Source organism: Ranitomeya imitator, chromosome 3 (genome assembly GCF_032444005.1).
Source record: "Ranitomeya imitator isolate aRanImi1 chromosome 3, aRanImi1.pri, whole genome shotgun sequence".
Lineage (NCBI taxonomy): Eukaryota > Metazoa > Chordata > Amphibia > Anura > Dendrobatidae > Ranitomeya > Ranitomeya imitator.
In genome coordinates this window covers 214932752-214947035 of record NC_091284.1, presented here as the reverse complement: position 1 = coordinate 214947035, position 14284 = coordinate 214932752, and the positions used below count along the sequence as shown (strand labels likewise).

Sequence of the window (14284 nt, the reverse complement as noted above, 5' to 3'; positions counted from 1 at the left end):
GGGGCATGTGACCTCAGCCATCGCCAGTCAGTAGCACAGCAAAAGCTTGGGAAGAGTCAGGTCACTGGATTTGTATAATTCCTCTGAAGGACGTAACAAATCAAGCTCAACAGAATAAAAAATTTGGCTTTATTTTTTTCATGATTAAAACCTCTTCATACATCGTTAGTCCATAGATAGGAACATCAACACGCTGCTGGTGCACCACAAATGCATCAATGTTATCTATGGACTGACGATGCATGTGAGGCTGTATAATGGTGTAAAAATAAAGCTGAAGATTGTATACCGTTTGATCTTGATTAATCCTACTTCATTCCCAGCACCATCGTCCTGAGCTGTGCGGTGTTCAGTGGAGGTTGTTGATGGGCTTTATCATGTGCTCTTCCTTCAGCAGCCATGCTGTGCACCAGGCAAAAAAAAAAAAAATTACCTATACCGAGAAGGGGTGATGTTTCTCCGAGGAGGACATTGGCACAAAACCTCCTAATGTCTGTAAGTTGGTAAGTGGTTTATACTAGTGCTTGCTTCACATTTGGAATAGTCCTTTAAGATACAACCAAGTTCCAGGGTTTCTGGCTGGTGACTTTCTTTTTTTTTTACCTCCTTTTTAGTCTATCCACCTCTGCAATACTTCTTTGTTCCAATGCTTTTAAATGAATGATTTTGCCTAAATGTTTAGCTTTGATGCAGACCCAGGAGTCTGATAGCCAGCTGCACACACGACTGTGCTGTCATTTTCCCCAACTTTGCAAAGTCTAGCTAACCCACTAAATGGAGATTAGTGAAAATTGGCAGAAATGTGACAGGGATTTTTCTCTTTTTAACCTCTTAAAACATTGATCTGCAAAGGAGCTGAAGGCATGATAGTGTGGTTTTGTTTTTCTTTATTCCACTCCCGAGTATTTGCAGTGTTCCCTGTGGCTATTTTTTATTAATGTACACCACGTAAGGGCCATGGGCATTAGGGCCAGGTAGACAATGTAGCTGTAGGCTGAGAACCTGGTGACTTGCATTGATGTCGCCGTTTCCCTTTCACAGGGTGTGATTGCGGCAATGAGGGATGGGTTTGGTTTTATAAAATGCGTTGATCGGGACGCAAGAATGTTCTTTCACTTCAGTGAAGTCCTGGATGGAAACCAGCTTCATATTTCAGATGAAGTGGAGTTTACTGTTGTCCCTGTAAGTAGATGTTTTCCCCCCAATCCTGTTTTCATCCTCCAGAGTCATGAAATTTAGAAGATATATATTTTTTTTTTGTTGTTTTTTTTTTGTCCTTAAACCTTTGTTGGACATAAATTAGCGCTTTAACTTGTAAGCCTTGCACTGAGGTTTTTTAGTTGGAACATGTTCAGCTCCTGTGAACATGTTACTAATTGTAACCAGTGAAATTGTTTTACAGGACATGCTTTCTGCCCAGAGAAATCATGCTATCAGAATTAAAAAGCTCCCCAAAGGCACCGTCTCATTCCACACCCAGTCCGATCATCGCTTCGTTGGCATCATAGAAAAAGAAGCCACTGCTGCCTCTGCCAAGTCCTCCAGCCCAAACAAAGGAAAGGAAAAGGTAATTTTGGTTTGGATTCCCTTTTTCTTTATTCATCAGTAAACCATGGTTGACATTTTTCTTACCAAAATCGGACACCTTTTTGATCAGCCCCTTATGCTTTGATTGCCCGATAATCCAGGAGATTAAATGCAATAGTTATTTAATTAAGGGCCAATAGTCTATTCTGTGTCAAATCACTCCAGCTAATAGTCATCTTTATTTTTTTTTTTGTCATAGAAAAAAGAAAAGGTAAGTTGATTTAGCATGGTGTGACCAGTGGTCTTGCATAACATTTGTGATGTGCCCTTGTACTACCTGAGCCAAGATCATAAAACCCCAAAGGGAACCTGTCACCCCCAAAATCGAAGATGAGGTAAGCCCACCGGCATCAGGGGCTTATCTACAGCATTACAGAATGTCCCCGATGTATCCTGAAAGATGAGAAAAAGGTTAGATTATACTCACCCAGGGGCGGTCCCGGTTCTGTTCTGGTCCGATGGGAGGCCCCAGGCCGGGACGCCCATCTTCTTACGATGACATCCTCTTCTTGTATTCACTCTGCGGCTCTGGCGCAGGCGTACTTTGTCTGCCCTGTTGAGGGCAGAGCAAAGTACTGCTGTGTGCAGGCGTCTGGAAAGGTCCGAGAGGCCCAGTGCCTGCGCACTGCAGTACTTTGCTCTGCCCTCTACAAGGCAAAGTACCCCTGCGCTGGAGCCGCAGCGTGAAGACAAGAAGAGGACGTCCTCCTATGAAGATGGGAGGACCGGACTGCGACGCCCATCAGACCGAACTGCCCCTTTGAGTAGAATGTAACCTCTTTTTCACATCTTTCCGGATACATCGGGGGCTTATCTACAGCATTCCAGAATGCTGTAGATAAGCCCCTGATGCTGGTGGGCTTAGCTCATCTTCGATTTTTGGGGGTGACAAGTTCCCTTTAATATATAGCAAGTTTCTGCAAGTGACTGTGTTTAAGCGTGCATTAGTGTGTATATGGAGAGACCGGTCAATCGCCTCTAGCAGTGCCAGGGAAAACCAGCCGGGGGCAGAGTCGCACTTGTCCGGTCTCTGGCTGGGGTCTCTAGCCAGGTCTTCCAACTATGTTTTCTTTGATATACTGGCGAGTTTCAGAGAAAAGTATATGTGGCCGCAATCACAGTCAGGCTCTGATCCATGCTGCCTGTGACTTGTTCAGCATGGTCTGCTGACATTATCCTTTTTAAAATTACGAAATTGTCAGATCTTTTACTTGAATATGCTCTAGTAGCTTTCAGTCAACCAACCCCAAACCCCCCCCCACCCCTTACCTTAACTTTGTATTAATAAACAGGCATTTATGGACAAGTGATAGTTAGCACATCCTCCAAGAATCTTCATGTTTGGCGGACATCTTGTGTATGACCACCCTTAGCTGTAATGTTTGAGACCGTTCACCTTTTTAAAGAGCACCTTATTTATTAGCTGTTGGGTGCTACCTAATTTTGGCAGATCAGTAGTGGGTGCTCTGGACTCCACCAATCTACTACTAATATTGGTACAGTCCAATTCACAAAGTAACTGAACCCCATATTTTACTGACTTTGCACACTCTCATTGGTTTGTGACCTGAAGTTTCTACAAGTGGCCGGCCGTAAGGTTTCTATGCTTAATTACGGCTAGCTCAAGAATCTGGTGCATGTTTTAACCCCGTTCCCCCCCCTTGTAAAGGGTGATGACTATCCCATTTTCACAGCATGACCGTTTCAGAACTGTTAGCGCAATGGTGTGTCTAGACCAAAAACTGTGTTGCATATAGTAACTAATCACAGCACAATTCTTGTTTTACTAAAGCAGCTTAAAGAAAAAAACCTGAGGTCTGGTTGGTTGGTGTGGGTGCAAGATAGGTTTTTCTTCTAGACTCTCATGATAAGTGAGGCCCTATAAAATATTTTGGGGCTGCCTAGTGTTGTATCCATTTTTCCATAACTCAAGTGAATGGAGACTGATGTGAAGCGAAGGCCTGTGCGTCAGATGGGTTATCTCCACATATATTGTTTTCACTGCATGGAAGTCTTTCAGGAGATCTCTACTAATCTCACAAAGCTCAGGTGTTCCATGACCTGTGCATAATTGTAGTAGCTGACTGTAGCGTGAGGTTATGGAACCATGCGTCCCACAGGAGCCGTGCAGACCCCAAAGTGAAGGGGTTATGTCGTAAAGACAACCACTGTCCTGGTATCCCACGTGGGGTCTCCTGCTCAGTGTCCCTTCTAATTGCCAGCTCATCGGTGTATTACATGAGCAGCTATTTGTTGTAAAAGGCATCTATGCAATTTTTCCTGCTGGTGGGAAATGTCTGAACCGGTGTTTTGCAGTCAACAACTTGTCTTCATTAGGCAGACTTCCATGCTTGCTAGACTGTGACTACACTGGAGAAAATGACCATATTGTTTGTTAATGGCAGCCATAATGTATGGTATTATTTGGGACTAAAGTAACGTACCAAAATGTGTCCAGATCCTGGGTCCTTCACCCTCCTATTACGTCGTATAACTATTGCCTGTCCCTCGTGTAGTAATCGTGACACGTTCTCCGCTTATGATGCTGGTTTGGACTAGATTGAATACAGGTCATCAACGCTAAAAATGCCGGTGGAAAAACCCATTGTGACATAATATAATAAGCGTTTCAGGGGCTGTTAAGGAAGTACGCTTTTATTGTGGAATGGGGCAGACTAACAAGTAATCTATAGTTTTACTTATTCTGTAAAACTTTATTCATGGTTCATGTGTCAATGCAATGTGTTTTTACTTCCATAGGAAGGGGAGGAAGGGATCATCTCGTATGAAGACTGTGGCATAAGACTCACTGTGTCTTATCACCTGAAAGATCTGGAAGGGTCCCCTCCTCCGCAAGTTGGAGACAAGGTAAGTTTCCCAAAGCATTTTGCTGCTGTGTCATACAGATGTTTCTTCATAATGAGACAGTCTTGGAGCACGTTGTATAAATTAACCCCCACACTCCCGAATCGCTGATTATTTTGGGATTTGAGGGGACAGTAATTTTTGCCGTCCAACTGTGAAGTTCTGCTTTAAAAATGTATCGCGCTGTAGGGGTGCCAAATCGGTGAGGAACATTATAAAGAAAACTTCATCCTTGGCCATTTAACCCTTCAAGTTAAGCGCTGAGGAATAATATAATGGTGGCATTTCTGTGCAGATTAAAAGGAACATTGTGGAATATCTGGACTAGTTTTTCACATCCGGGTTTCTTTCTTCAGGTAGAGTTCAGCATTTGTGAAACAAAAAGGACCGGTCAGCAGAGCGCAGTTACCATGAAAGTTCTCGGCCGGAGTTCCAACAGTAAAAGGTTTCATGGTTATGTGGCCACACTAAAAGATAACTTTGGATTCATTGAGACTGCAAATCACGATAAAGAAATCTTCTTTCACTACAGGTAATTCCTACCCGGAAGGCTTACAGTGCTAAAATGTCCACTTGAACACTATAAAGCTTGCATTTCTTTTCTTTGTAGTGAGTATTCTGGAGATGTGGATAAGCTTGAGCTAGGAGATAGGGTGGAGTACTGCTTGTCCAAAGGAAAAGGAAACAAGATCAGTGCAGAAAGGGTCACCAAGGTCCACCAAGGTAAGACTGGATCTGGATTCTTCATGCTGTACTGGCTGTCTACCAATGTATAGATACGACGAAAAAATAACTTGCTCTTGTAGGCATTACTGTTGTCCATGAATGGTCTAATATCTTTTCTTTGTTATCATTAGTTAACGGGTCAACTGATGAAGTTGATCCAGTAGTGTACTGGGGTAAAGTAGTCCGACCCTTACGAAGTGTAGATCCAACACAGACTGAATACCAGGGTATGATAGAACTTCTAGAAGAGGGTAAGTATCCGTTACAGCTTTTCCTTGTTTGCGTTCTGAAGCCTTATGTTCTTTCTGATTTATAGTAGTAAAGTCTCATTCACACTTGTAACTTGATTTAGTTCCATTTACTTAGCCCCTAATAAAGAGGAAATTTCTTTTATCATTTTTTTTTTTTTTTTTTTTCAAGAAACTATGCCCATACCGGTTTTGTAGAAGTCTTTCTGCATGCCAAAAACTCTTAAGTTCTATGCAATGCCATATACAGATTTATTGTCCAATTATATGCCTTAAAAGTCCAGATTCTGAGCTGAAGTCCACTGCCGCACGACCAGCTCTACCCTCTCCTAGTGTATCCTCACCCATCCCCTGTAGACTGTGAGCCCTCGTAGGCAGGGTCCTCTCTCCTCCTGTATTTGTGTGTGCCTTGTATTGCTTATGTATGTTGCTTGTCTATATATGCCCCTTTTCACATGTAAAACATTATTAATAATGTAATAATGTGTGTAATCTGTAATATTGAAGGAAAATGGAAATTCACATGAACTCCACAGCATGAAGAACAATAGTGTTCCATGTCTATAAATCACTCCCTATCTTGTTAGGCAAATGTAAATGAAGTCTAATTACCAGCCTTTCTAAGTTAAGGTACCGTCACACATAACGATTTCTTTAATGATATCGTTGCTTTTTGTGATGTAGCAACGATATCGTTAACGAAATCGTTATGTGTGACAGCGACCAACGATCAGGCCCCTGCTGGGAGATCGTTGGTCGCTGGGAATGATCAGGACCTTTTTTTTGGTCGCTGATCACCCGCTGTCATCGCTGAATTGGCGTGTGTGACACCGATCCATCGATGTGTTCACTGGTAAACATCGGGTTACTAAGTGCAGGGCCGCGGTTAGTAACACGTTATTTACCCTGGTTACCATTGTAAATGTAAAAAAAAAAAAAAAAAAAACACTACATACTCACATTCCGGTGTCTGTCACGTCCCTCGCCGTCAGCTTCCCGCACAGACTGTGAGCGCCGGCCGTAAAGCACAGCGGTGACGTCACCGCTGTGCTCTGCTTTACGGCCGGCGCTCACAGTCAGTGCGGGAAGCTGACGGCGAGGGACGTGACAGACACCGGAATGTGAGTATGTAGTGTTTTTTTTTACATTTACAATGGTAACCAGGGTAAACATCGGGTTACTAAGCGCGGCCCTGCGCTTAGTAACCCGATGTTTACCCTGGTTACCTGGGGACTTCGGCATCGTTGGTCGCTGGAGAGCTGTCTGTGACAGCTCTCCAGCGACCACACAACGACTTACCAACGATCACGGCCAGGTCGTATCGCTGGTCGTGATCGTTGGTAAATCGTTTAGTGTAACGGTACCTTAAAGGTTACATAGTCTTTCTTGTTAATGGGGTTCATCTATTCATGTAATGATTTTTTTTTTCTTTTTCGATTTATAGTAGTGGACAAACAAAAGATAGCAGAAGAGACTCCTGAACAAGCTGAGGAAGCAGAAGCTCAAGCCAGCACTGAAACCAACAAGCAAGGTCAGTCTTAACCCATGAAGGTATCAGTTCTGGCACCCCAAAGGCAAGCAAACCTGGCGGCTTTTGGGGATTTGCAGTGACAGTCAAGTACAGAGGTGTCAAACTGCATTCCTCGAGGGCTGCAAACAGGTCATGTTTTCAGGATTTCCTTGTGTTGCACAGGTGATAATTGAATCGCCTGCACAGAATGATTCCATCACCTGTGCAATACTAAGGAAATCCTGAAAACATGACCTGTTTGCAGCCCTCGAGGAATGCAGTTTGACACCTCTGGTCAAGTAAATAAGAACATATTATTGTTTTGGGACAGCACCTTTTAATGACTTTGGCATTAAAGTCTTAGTATTTCAGTATTCTTACAGTGAGCGTCAATGAGTTTAATAAAATGTCTAATTAAAATACTTGTGGGGAAAAAGTGTGTTTATGGGAGGGCACAAATCCGCATCCTGCCCCATCTGTTACACATTGCTTCCATTAATATAATAGTTAATGAAACAAAAAATAAGATGGGTATGATCTCATCAAATTAACTCATTAAAGGGGTTACTACTTGAACAACCTATTCTCAAGTCACCTTTCCTCTTGTAAAGTAAAATCAAATAAATCTCAAATAACCCAAGTTTTTATTTCACTATATAGTTAAGGTTCCTACGAGGCACATATGAAGTATATAAAAAAAAAAGTGCCAGGATCAAGGTGCAACATTGTCTTTGCACCTGCATTTTGGACATCTGCTTTGATTATATTGTATGTGTTTGTTTTTTTATTTTATTCAATAAAAGTATTGTTCGTCAGTGTTGCACCTTGGTCCTGGCACCTCATCCTCCTCTCCCTCCTGTTTTTCCTTGTAAAATGATAAAACTACGTTCCTCTGGCACTGTTTCAGTGCTGACTGCTCAGTCTTTCCTGGGGCTTGTGTAACAATGTCATGTGATCCCTTTGCATAATCGGAGCTGACTTCATTCTCCCCGCCTACGGACAAAACTCCTACATCGGTGGAGGGTAGCCGCTCTGACTTCCTGAGGATGATTGTGATACTTTCAAGGTCGGGGAGACTGGAGCCAGCGGATTGGTCCCAGGGATCTCGAGACATAACCATGTTCTGCGATCCCCAGGATAGCCAGTGCCAAGTAGTGGACCAACCCCGTTTATGCCGAACTGTATTGTGGGAATCGCAATTGTTGGCTGCCTACTAAAATATTGTACAGATGCTCACCTTTTTTATATTGTCTCAGGTGGCATGAAAGGCCTTTTTCCCTTTGGCATCGTGGGAATGGTAAATAAAGCAGATTGTCTACAGAAAGGTGAAACCGTCAAGTTCCAGCTCTGCGTTCTAAGCCAGAATGGGCAGACCATGGCCTGCAACATTGAGCCCCTCCGCCGGGGTACTGTTGAGTGTGTAAAAGATCAGGTGAATATCCTTTTTTCTCCTCCATAAGCTCGCGTAATAATAGTGTAGTCTATAACATTGATGGCTCTTCAACAATTTAAATCGGCTCTTTAGACAGACATTCATTTTGGTTACCGCTGGGCTGCACAGAATTTTACTTAACCGTAATTGACATCTACAATTTAAGACCTGTGGCTGTGGATTGCAGCGATCACGTATATCAAACTTGTACCACTACTGTCTTAAAGTAGTACAGGCTAACTTGCCACAGATCACTACACAGTACTCGAATCTCTGCATGATGGTTTGAAAACTCCCATCAGCATCCTGTGGAAGCCACCATTTTACATGTGGTTGATTTTAAAAACGCTACATTATTCTTTGCAGATCTTGCTATATCTGCCTTGTGGTGGAAATATTCTGCCCCATCAGGGCTAGCCCTTACCGTTTTACACATGTATGGTCTAACGGCTTGAGCTTAATTCTCTGGTGAGGAGTAAGAAATCATTATTTTATTATGCCTTTAATACCAGGGTACTGTTAACAATGCATAAGGTACAATCAAAAGAACTAAACCAATCAAAGAGACTGAGGACCGTCCCTGCAAAGGCTGCCCATTTACAGGGGAGGGGGTAATAGAAATGCTAGCTTTTTTGTAATCTTTCACTTCCACGTTTTTCTATTTTTTTTTTTGAATGCAGGAGTGTGATGCGTTAATGCAATTGTGACTTTTTTTTTCTATCCCTTATATTTTTGTTTTCTTAGTTTGGGTTCATTAACTATGAAATTGGTGACAGCAAGAAACTCTTTTTCCATGTAAAAGAGATACAAGATGGAGTGGAGCTGCAGGCTGGGGACGAGGTGGAGTTCTCCGTTATTCTCAATCAGAGAACTGGGAAATGCAGTGGTTGTAATGTTACACTGATCAGGTAAATGATGGCTCATGAGTCCTACATGTTTAAGTGATGGTGTACGAGGATTCAAGAAGGCTAGATATACCTGGGGGGCACCTATGCAAGTTATCTGACAATGCTGCCAATGGTTATAACCCCCAAAGTTGATCTTTTAATCAAAGGGTCTGTATAAATGTCAGTTGGGGAGGGGAGCAGTGTTGGCATTCACTGGGTGACCTCTCAAGGTCTGAATAACATGGAGTTTAGAATTTCTCCAACATGTAGATTTGGGTGTCTTTAAAACGTTGGCCTCAAAACAGTTGAAACCGTTTAAGGCTATATTCACACTTAGCGGTTTTTACCGCGGAACCGCGGCGATTTTGATGCTGCGGGTCCGCAGCAGTTTCCATAGCGTTTACAGTAACATGTAAACCCTATGGAAACCGCAAACCGCTGTGCACATGCTGCGGGAAAAACCGCGCGGGAACGCAGCGGTTTACAACCCGCAGCATGTCACTTCTTTGTGCAGAATCGCTGCGATTCTGCACCCATAGGAATACATTGAACCGCTTACTTCCCCCATGGGGCTGTGCCCACGTTGCGGGAAGTAAGCGGATAATGTGCGGGTGGTACCCGGGGTGGAGGAGAGGAGACTCTCCTCCAGGCCCTGGGAACCATATTTGGGGTTAAAAAATAAAAAATCTGATTATACTCACCCTCTGATGTCCGGAGCTCCTGGGCGCTGCACGCGGCTGTCCGGTCAGAGTTGCTGTGCGACCAGGACCTGCGGTGACGTCGCGGTCACATGACCGTGATGTCACGAAGGGTCCTTCTCCCACAGCATCTTTGGAACCGGACCGCCGGGTGCAGCGCCCAGGAGATCCGGACATCAGAGGGTGAGTATAACCAATTTTTATTATTTTTAACATTACTATTGATGCTGCATATTGCTGCATATGCAGCATCAATAGTATAGGCGGAAACCCGCAGCGGAAAACGTGGAACAAACCGCGATAAATCTGCAGGGAGAACCGCAGTTGTTTTGCCCTGCAGATTTATCAAATCCGCTGCGGGAGAACCCGCAGGGACCCGACGCAAGGTGTGAACATAGCCTAAAACAGTTAAACACCTGTATATTTTGTCATCTTCTTGCAGTAAAGGCCCCGAGCTGGTGGCAGCTCCTCGCCCGGATAGGTTAGTGAGTCGTCTGAAGAGCATAACATTAGATGATGCCAGTGCTCCTCGTCTCATGATCGTGCGTCAGCCAAGAGGCCCAGATAACACAAAAGTAAGTTTATTTGCTTGCTACATAATTAACACCAATTTTTTTTTTTCTTATCACGAAGTTATTTTTAACCCACTGTTTCTATAGTGAGCAAATCATCCTGCCCTTTTTTAAAAGCGGTTATAGTGTCTCCCATTACTACCTCTTGTGTTTGGCATTCCACAGTCTGACTGCTCGAACTGTAAAGAACCCTTTCCTGTTTGGCTGCCAGAATCTCCTTTCTTCCACCTGTAATGAGTGCCCCCTGGTCCTTAGTATGGTCTTTGGGAGGAATAAGTCATGTGCCAATCCTCCTGTACTGATCATACATATTAATACATAGAAGGAAAAAAAAAGACGCCTCACAGGAGATCTCATTTAGAAGCTAAACAGACCCAAAGTTTCCAACCTTCCATCCCTTGTAGTAATCTAGTTGCCCGCCTTTGAACTCACTCTTAATTTCTGAATATCCTTTTTGAAAGTGATAATTTTAGTGGGATTTAGTCTCTACATTAAAAAGCAGCAAAGATATTAAAATGTATTGAAACTCCAGGTATATAATAAAGTGGAATATAAAGATTTTTTTTTTTCTTTTTTGTTTTCCCCTAATTGCTTTCCTCATTTGTTTCACAGGGATTCGGCATAGAGCGAAAGATCCGTCAAGCTGGTGTCATCGACTAATTTACTTTATTTTCTTGCTTTTGGTTTTTCCCCATCTGGTAAAGCACATTACCTAAAAGTATGATCAAATCAAGGGATGTTTTTGAAGAGCAAAATCTATTTGCACCCCCAAGAAAATGTGTTCTGTTAATTACATCCGTTTTTAAAAAAATAAAATAAATAAATAAAAAATTCCATCTTGCACTCGACGGGAAAATCCTGAACAAATCCTTTTTAAATTATGCACATTTGCAAGTGAGGCGTTAAGATGGAGCCTTTGTGTTTTTGTTTTTTTTGTTTTTGTTTTTTGTTTGTTTTTGTTTTTTTTTTGTCTTAAGAAGCTTGATTTGAGTTTTGCATCTTAAAGTAACATTATTTTTTTTCCCTCACCCATGCCCATCTTCCCCTTTCTTATCAAATAGAATAATTCATGTCTTTACCCTTCAGAGCTTTGTACCTGATACTGTTTAGGATATATTCTACCTCCGATAGTTGCAAACTTTGATTTGATTTTATTTTCTCTTCCCATCCTTCAGAGGACCACATAGTAATGGTGGAATATGTTCTATTCAGCGACTCATTTTCTCCATCTAGTGACAGCCAAATGTTTTTTTTTGTTTTTTTGTTTTTATATATATCAGATTTGAATATTTTAATTCAAATTTATGAACGAAAGCTGTTAGATTCTAAAAGCATTTTCTTTTCTTTTTTTTCTTTGTGGGTTTTTTTTTTTTTTCCTAAGCAAGTGACTCTGGAAATGCAGATATCCGCAGAGGTGACATGTGCCATCAGTGTGAAGGTTAAAAAAAAAAAAAAAAATTGAAAACGCACAGTTTGTTTTTGTTTTTTTTTTTGTGTTCTTGCTGCTAAGACACAGCAGCTACAAAATGTAGAAATTCAAAAGGAAGAAAATGTGCCTGAACTGTGTGGTTAATTTCTATTTTTATTTATTTTTTTTTTATATATATCCTTCGTTCCTAAAAGTCTACAGGAACTACTCATTATACGGTTAATAATTGCATTGCTGTATGCATCAAGGTAAATACAAACTTGGTACCTTTCTTTTTACCTGCCACTACCTGAAGCGGGCTGCTCACTCAACCATGGGTGGTCTTTTTTTTTTTTTTTTTTTTTTTTTTTTCTTTTTTAACTTTTGATTTTTTTTTTTTTTTTCTCCTGCTCTTTTTCATTTCTGGTAACTTATGCTGAAGACTTCTTACATTTGTAAAAACAAAACTTGGCTCTGATGATTTTTTTTTTTTTTCTGTTTCATGGCAAAAAATGAAAATGAAAAATAGAATAAAGTTTTACCAATTAATTTTGAAATAATGTCTTCCTTTTGGTGACCAAGTTTTGAACGGAAAATAATGTTAATTCTCATTTTATCCATTTATCCATCTATAAAATCTTTAATAATCTTTATTTTTATATAGCACTAACATATTCCACAGCGCTTTACAGTTTGCACACATTATCATCGCTGTTCCCGTTGGGGCTCGCAATCTAAATTCCCTATCAGTATGTATCAGTACGCAAACACGGAGAGAACATACAAACTCTTTGCAGATGTTGTCCAAGGTGGAGTTTGAACCCAGGACTCCAGTGCTGCAATGCTATCCACTGCGCCACCGTGAAGCATTGCTTCTTGGCAAGATAGTCCCATGTTTAAGCATTGTACCAGCTTTAGTCAAATTATCTACTATATAATTGTCTAAGGTTCTCTTCCGTCTGTCTGTCTTTTGTCTGTGTGTCACGGATATTCATTGGCCGCGGCCTCTGTCTGTCAAGGAAATCCAAGTCGCTGATTGGTCGTGGCAAAACAGCCACGACCAATCAGCGATGGGCACAATCCGGAAGAAAATGGCCACTCCTTACTCCCCGCAGTCAGTGCCTGGCGCCCGCATACTCCCCTCCGGTCACCGCTCACACAGGGTTAATGCCAGCGGTAATGGACCGCGTTATTCCGCGGGTAACTCACTCCGTTACCGCCGCTATTAACCCTGTGTGACCAAGTTTTTACTATTGATGCTGCCTATGCAGCGTCAATGGTAAAAGGATCTAATGTTAAAAATAAAAAAATCATTATATACTCGCATTCCGCTTCCTTTCCCGCTCCTCGCCACGCTCTGGTAACCGCTCCATGCAAGCGGCAGGTTCCGGTGCAATGATGGTATGCGAGAAGGACCTGCCATGATGTCACGGTCATGTGACCGCGACGTCATCACGGGTCCTGCGCTACCAACCCTGGGACCGGAAGCTGCCGAGTGCACCGCACACAGGTGACATGACTACAAGGGCTCCCTCATAAGGTGAGTATATGTTTATTTTTTAACCTGTGACGTGGCTGGCCAACATAGTACGTGGCTGGCCAATATACTAAGTGGACATGCATATTCTAGGATACCCGATGCGTTAGAATCGGGCCACCATCTAGTGTGTGTATGTATATATATATATTTTCGTCTAAGGGGCACTTCCGTCTGTCTGTCACGGAAATCCCGCGTAGCTGATTGGTGCCCCCTCCATACTCTCCTCCAGTCAGCGCTCACACCGCTCCATAAAACTGTGGCTGTACACTTACACCAGATCAGTGTTTTATACAAGTTCAATATCGATTTTTTAGCATATGCGCTCCATATAGAAGCTATACTTTCAAAGCGATTAGCGCCACAGAAAGATGGCTACAGCTGCATTAATTTGCTTCAATGCTTTTCACTGAAGGGAATCAGAACCTTAAACGCAGGCTGCCGTCAGATGGCCGATTTGTCTCGCATGAGGACATCTGGCCAATTGTCATTAGCACCCTTGTTCTTCCAATGCCTTAAATATTTCTTCAGTGGTTCTCTATGGATCAGAGGCATAGCTAGGGTTTTGGTTCAGGGGGAGGCGAAACTTCTGAGTGGGCCCCTAACCAGGTAACCTTGATTACAATTTGGTGACGCACCCTAATACTGGAGGAGAACCTCAGCAGATGACCGCACTATTACTGAAGATAATCTCCATATAAAGACTAACATGGATATTACTGCCATATGGTCAGTGGTAGATACGAGCCCTACAGAACATAGATCACAGCACAGTTACAGATAATGACTTACCGCTGACATCCTTTCTGATGGA

At 42.4% G+C, this 14284-nt stretch overlaps 1 protein-coding gene across 4 annotated transcripts in view; it reads left to right on the top strand.

Moving 5' to 3' along the window:
- Window positions 1–12482, top strand: part of CSDE1 (cold shock domain containing E1) — a 63568-nt gene extending 51086 nt beyond the window's left edge. For 2 of the 4 annotated variants that reach the window (XM_069756127.1, XM_069756126.1), the window contains 11 exons: window positions 1042–1182; window positions 1403–1567; window positions 4348–4455; window positions 4809–4984; window positions 5063–5175; window positions 5310–5429; window positions 6871–6957; window positions 8193–8368; window positions 9113–9276; window positions 10396–10528; window positions 11138–12482. In XM_069756127.1, coding sequence (XP_069612228.1) covers window positions 1042–1182; window positions 1403–1567; window positions 4348–4455; window positions 4809–4984; window positions 5063–5175; window positions 5310–5429; window positions 6871–6957; window positions 8193–8368; window positions 9113–9276; window positions 10396–10528; window positions 11138–11185 — 1431 coding nt within the window. In that variant the 3' untranslated portion in view covers window positions 11186–12482. The remainder of the gene's footprint in view (window positions 1–1041; window positions 1183–1402; window positions 1568–4347; window positions 4456–4808; window positions 4985–5062; window positions 5176–5309; window positions 5430–6870; window positions 6958–8192; window positions 8369–9112; window positions 9277–10395; window positions 10529–11137) is intronic. The other 2 variants (XM_069756129.1, XM_069756128.1) reach the window with 1 other exon arrangement.
- The last annotated feature ends 1802 nt before the right edge of the window (window positions 12483–14284 follow it).